We start from the raw sequence: 6,000 nt of genomic DNA, 5'->3' as shown, positions 1-6,000 counted from the left end.
AAAATATTTATTATTATTATTATTAATATTTTATGTATGTGCTCCTGTTTTCCCTCCAAAATAATGTAACTTCCAGTTAGGTGATGTCATTAAGCAAATATCTTAAAGCAATATTAGTAAAGATAAAGGTCATGGCCTCAAGAGGACATTAATTGAATAATTTGGCACAGGGCTAAACCCTGTGAAAAGTAATAATGAGAACACAACAAACAATACCTTGATTAGCAATTATACAATATATTAAACAATATTCTAAAAATAAAAATCATTGTGCTTGAAACATTGTGTTTAGATAAAGGACAAAACGGCCAGTTCTTCCGTGTATGGCAGATGTGACATAAAACACAGTCAATAATTTGCAATGATTAAAAGTTGTGAATATTTTATCCAGCATATTAACCGTTTCCCAAAATGACCTTGAACTGAATATTCACCAATGCTTCCCTTTCGTGGTCATGTGACCATGTTCATTCAGCTCATTGGCCAGTCACAATCATTTGTTCTTTACTTGTCTTTCTTTCTCTCTTCTTCTCTAACAAGCTTTCTAATAAGAGCATGAATCCACAGTTTGGTTCTAATGTATTTGGCTGCTCAGTACAGTCTCCTTGAAAAACTGATCCAAACTGATCTATGGCATGTCTATCTCCATTCCTGGAGGTGACAGCACAGACCCCTCACCTCAATTTACTGCCATCCTCTTTTGCAGCGTGTTCCTTTTGACCGATAGAGTTTCACAACTCTACTCAGCTGCTCCTCTCACCCCATAAACACCCACACTCAGATCGCTGTGTGCTCAAGGTCATTTTGAAGTGGGACAAGAACTTAAACATATAGCCAAAATAAGATGAGCACAGATCATCTGACATTATATGCATTCCAGTATGTGCATAATGTATAAAGTTGATAAAAAATATCCACAGATGTTGCAAGAGGTATCCTGAAACTCTTCTAACTAGTTTATGTCACAAAAGGTCAAAGGTCCTCCATTTATACACGTCATTTTAACAACAGCCCATGACTGAATGGGGTAAAAGGCTATGTTTGTCTAACTGCAAACAGAGGGTGAGAAAGAGAATAGGATTTCTATAAAAACAGATGAAGAGATGAAAGAGAAAGGTTATCTCTTCTCGTACTCATTGTTCTGTGTGCACGGCCCAGAGCCTAAGCGCTCTCACACACCACTTTACACATAACAGTATGCTGATAACCCCCCAAAAAACTGACAACAAGCTCACAGTGGAGCAGATTTGCTAAAAAGTAGCAGACTTCAGTCCTGTCCCCTAATGCAGTCATGCATTCAGACCAGAGGGAGGGTTTTCAAATCTGAGTCAATAATTATGAGCAAGCAAACATGTGGGAACTTAGATATTATCCTTAAACATTTCTAGGAAAACTAACAAGGAAAGCTTTGAAAAAAATGACCTTTCGTGACAGTGTCAGACTGGAGGCCTTTGTTGAAAAAGGTTGTTGTTGTTTTTCCTCAGCAGAAGGGCACAAATTTCCTATTAATGAAAATGTGAAGTGAGCAAGGTAGTTTCTCATAGTATGAAACAAATATTCTTGGAAATCCAGTTTTAGGCGCACACTTATTGTATCTGGTAGCAATCCTGTCATACAGGGTGAAACTTTCTGCATGAGGGATACACGTGTGTTGTGTGATTCATACTGACTTTTATCATTGACATGACTTGTTATGAGTACATAGAGGAGGACAGCTGTGTTATCGAGGTTAATCTGAACCCCCATAACTGGTTCAAAATGAATTTGAAGGCTGTAAAGCAATACAAATATTTGTAGTTTAATATATTTTTTCAGAATAAATCATTTATAACCTTGTTTTGTAATATGATATGCACTCGTCATATGCCAGTTTATGTACAAGTAGATATCATATATTTTGTAATATGATATGCAGTTGTACACATACTGACAGTCATCACTGATAAGCTACTACTAAATATTGTAGAAACTTACATTTCTGTAAAGTTGCTTTGCATTGATTTGTATCGTAAAAAGCGCTATACAAATACACTTGAATTGAATTGAACAGGAGGAATGAGCCTTGTGAGAAACTGAGTGTACTTAGATCGCCCTCTCCAGGCCAATGTAAGTAAGAACATGTATGAACATTACAGTTTGTAATTAGCTGTAGTCATAAGAAAACCCATACTAAAAGACTGTCAGATTTGATTTATTAACCTGAATAGTATTTTTTTTTTAAATTAATATTATTAGTATAGAAATTGTCAAGTTAAATATCTTCCCAACTAAGTCTACTGAAATTATTGCAATTATTATATTTAATATCTTAATTTTGACAACTCTAAAAAATGTATTTGTTCGTTTGTTTTCCATCAAACTTGCAGCTCCTTGAGGGTCCTCAGATGCCAGACACCAGTCAACAGAAAACAGTCAAAATCAGTGCTGACACTTAACTAACTAACTAACTAACTAACTAACTAGGCTGGCAAGTATGTCAATTGGAATAATGCTGTAATTAAAGAAAATATAAATAATAAATGAAACACTTAAACTTGAAGTTAAAGTACTAAAATTACAAAAATTAGACTTGAAATAAACTAAAGGTCATTAAAAATATATAAAAATAACAATAGCACATGACAAATCACTAAATACAAAACTAAATTAAAATGAGCAGAAAAATAAAAGCTAACTTATAGTCAGGTGCGACTTATTTATCAAAATTAATTTGACATGAACCAAGAGAAATGAACGAAGAGGAAACCTTACCATCTACAGCCACCAGAGGGCGCTCTATGCTGCTCACTGCTCTTGTACTCTACACTAAGCAGCATAGAGCGCCCTCTCGCGGCTGTAGACTGTAATGTTTTCTCTTGGTTCTTGGTTCTAAATAAATGCGACTTATAGTCCAGTGCGACTTATATATGTTTTTCCCCTCGTCATGACGTATTTTTGGACTGATGCGACTTATACTCAGGTGCGACTAATAGTCCGAAAAATACGGTGTATATATAAAAATAAAAAGCGGTGAGGTCCAAAAAACACTGTCATATAAAATCATGATGTTTGGGATACCTAGAGGGTTGAGTAAATAATGGCAGAATTATGATTTTAGCTATATATATATATTCATCACACATTTATACAAACATTTTATTGTATGGCAGTATAGGGTGGGGGCATCACTGAAATCATGTGAAACTGAAAAATTGATATATATATATATATATATATATATATATATATTCACAAATTGCTATCAATGTCTGTATTATTCAACATTTTCAAAAACAAGAGCCGTTAATACTTAATGGGCACATCAATGCACAGAGATACAGAGTGTGTGCGAGATCAGTGACATTAAAGTATGGATATCTGGGCTCACATCCGAGACTGAATCAAGGCACTTTCCAATTGAAACACAACTAACTATTTACTTGGCTAAAGCAGTAGTACAATTTGAAACTGGAAGGTCAACTATGGGCAAGGTTTTGTAGCAAGCAGTGTAGATTGCATAGTCAAGTATTATCAGTGTAAAATGAAATAATAATAAAAAGAAAAGATCAATAAGCAACAAATCAATTGATTGAGACAAAAGAAACTCAGGACATATAACAGAATCCATAGGCAATGTTTAAAAGAACAATGCTTACTTTAGAAACAGACCCTAAATACTGGATAACCTCTTGAAGTTTGACATAGATGTGGTTGAAATCACGTCAGGTGAGTTTGTTGATGAGTTCAAGTCAATAGAGTGATAAAAGAGGAGTCAACAAACAAGGTGTAATAAGCTTGAATTACTGTCAAAATAAGTTTAAAAGCAACTGACTTACCAGTGCACTTGCTCAACATCTGATGTCTGGTTATATTTATTAGAGCTATAAACAGATACTGAAGGGACTGTATATGTCTATGTGAGAATGGAAACGAAGTTAAATGTCATCATGGGAAAACAGAGACTGAAACTGTGCCATTAAACAAGAGTAATGACAATATTTCTGCACCAAAATGGACCAGGCACAGCCGGGAGCACATATGATCAAGCTTAAACATCTAAACATAGATTCATAAGTGGACGTTTTCAGTCTAGAGGCCACATTCTAATGCAAAAAAAAAAAACCCTTGCACAATATAACAGTTTATGTGCCATGATGGTTTTCTGCAGTGGTTAACACAGAGAAGTCATTGTAGAAAGGAAAGGCCCTTTGGTGCTTAAACTCTTATCTCATATGTTTTCATAAATAATTAAGCATAACAAAATCAATGGCATTTACCTGAAGAGATTATGGCGACAGAGTGTTAAGTAACTAAATAGAGCACTATATTTACAACAAAGCTTGATCTTTGCTTTTCCTACATCATACAAAGAGGGTGCTGATAATCTTACTGACATGAAGTAGGAAAAAATGAAATATCCAATTATATAATGTTAGTGTTGCTTGATTATACATTTTAGAAGGAAATAAACAAGGTGTGAGCATCTGATATTGTTGAGTGGCACGATAAATAAAGCTGAAAAAAAAAACACAAAAAAAACAAAAAGGCCTAGACAGGATAGCATCCGATCCATATGGATTCTTGCTGAAGATGGTTACCTTCTTACTAATACATAAACTCAGTGCAAGTGTAAACAAGTGTCATTCATTAGACACAATGGAACAATGTTAGTTAAGCACTCTGTATGAGGCACATGTGCTAGTAGATCTTGAGGTTCCATTGCTATAAATGATGAGACGGATATTTTTTCTGTGGATTCTTTAAGTTTTTCCATGGCTTTTCACAGAAGTAGCACCATACATTTGTTGTTTGTTCGTAAAACTGGGACATAAAGAGCAGACGCAGCGATGTGCCTCTATACCCTCTTCATGCACACTTGACACCTGCTGATGTGAGTTCGTAGACTCCCAGCCTTTAGCGTTGTAGGGACAGGTTTGCTGTAATCACAATACACAAGAGAACAGGACAAATTATTTACATATTTTTATTTTTTATCTGGCACTTTTTAGTGGCACCTAATTGTCACAACACAAAAAGTATTTGTCTTTATTCTGAAATTTAATTGTAAATCAATTAAATCATATATTGTTATTTTCATTGTTGTGGAAAAGGGCAATAATAGGCTGTTTATCTGTATAACATTTGAAGGGTAATATTCTAAAACTGCATAGTTTATATGAAAAAAAAAAGAATTTTAATTAAAAATATACACATAGAAGGAATCATTTTTCGGACCTATTTTTTATTTTTTATTATTGCATATTGTTGTTTTGCATATTACAATTGTTGTTTACATTATAACATATAATGTAGGCCTAAAATGGACACTATAACATAAAACTAGCCAACTATATATTAGTAGTCTCTCAGTTGAGCTTAAGAATAAGGAAAACTTGATTTGTTCTTCTAATCTTTTTAAGATGACCTGGTGATTGATTACATTGAGTGGGATGACTCATTAATGCTTTATACAGCAGTGATGCATAAACACAATACAAAGCCTCCAAAATCACCTAGAAATTAGTGGGCCCTCTTGTGGTAAGAGAGAAGATTTATTGTAGCTTTATAGAACTCCATGAGTGTGGCATATATAGTGCATTCATAAAAATAAATAAAAGGCCAAATGCGAAGCGAATATTTGCATCGCATTACTTGCTCTAGTTTACTCGTGGGATGTTCTCTGCATCAGTCGCACGAATAAAAATATACAATCAATAAAAAAAAAATTTTCTGACTGTCAAATGGACGTGTCAATAAGCTCTTCGATAATTGGCTTGTGTAATAAAGCATCATGTGAATTTTCCACTCAAAATTCAAAACTCAAATTTTTGAGCTTGTGTGGAAGACACGATTGAGGTGTATATCACACGTTCATGGCAATTGTGTCACCCAATTCACAAATTTGCATTTATTCGCGTGTTCGCGTGCATTGACTTTGTATGTAATCTACTCAAATAAACTCTACACACAAATAATTTAATTTGCTTTTGGAGTGAAGACACCATAACAATTAATAAATGC

The 6,000-nt window shown here is 34.2% G+C and overlaps 1 protein-coding gene across 1 annotated transcript in view; it reads right to left on the bottom strand.

The window, feature by feature from the left end:
• Window positions 1–3,835: 3,835 nt before the first annotated feature.
• LOC132095641 (collagen alpha-1(IV) chain-like) overlaps window positions 3,836–6,000 on the bottom strand; it is a 66,220-nt gene continuing 64,055 nt past the window's right edge. Inside the window, exon 52 of the mRNA XM_059500777.1 lies at window positions 3,836–4,916. Coding sequence (XP_059356760.1) covers window positions 4,835–4,916 — 82 coding nt within the window. The 3' untranslated portion in view covers window positions 3,836–4,834. The remainder of the gene's footprint in view (window positions 4,917–6,000) is intronic.

This window comes from Carassius carassius, chromosome 19 (genome assembly GCF_963082965.1).
Source record: "Carassius carassius chromosome 19, fCarCar2.1, whole genome shotgun sequence".
Classification (NCBI taxonomy): domain Eukaryota; kingdom Metazoa; phylum Chordata; class Actinopteri; order Cypriniformes; family Cyprinidae; genus Carassius; species Carassius carassius.
This window is presented reverse-complemented; position numbering and strand designations above follow the sequence as displayed.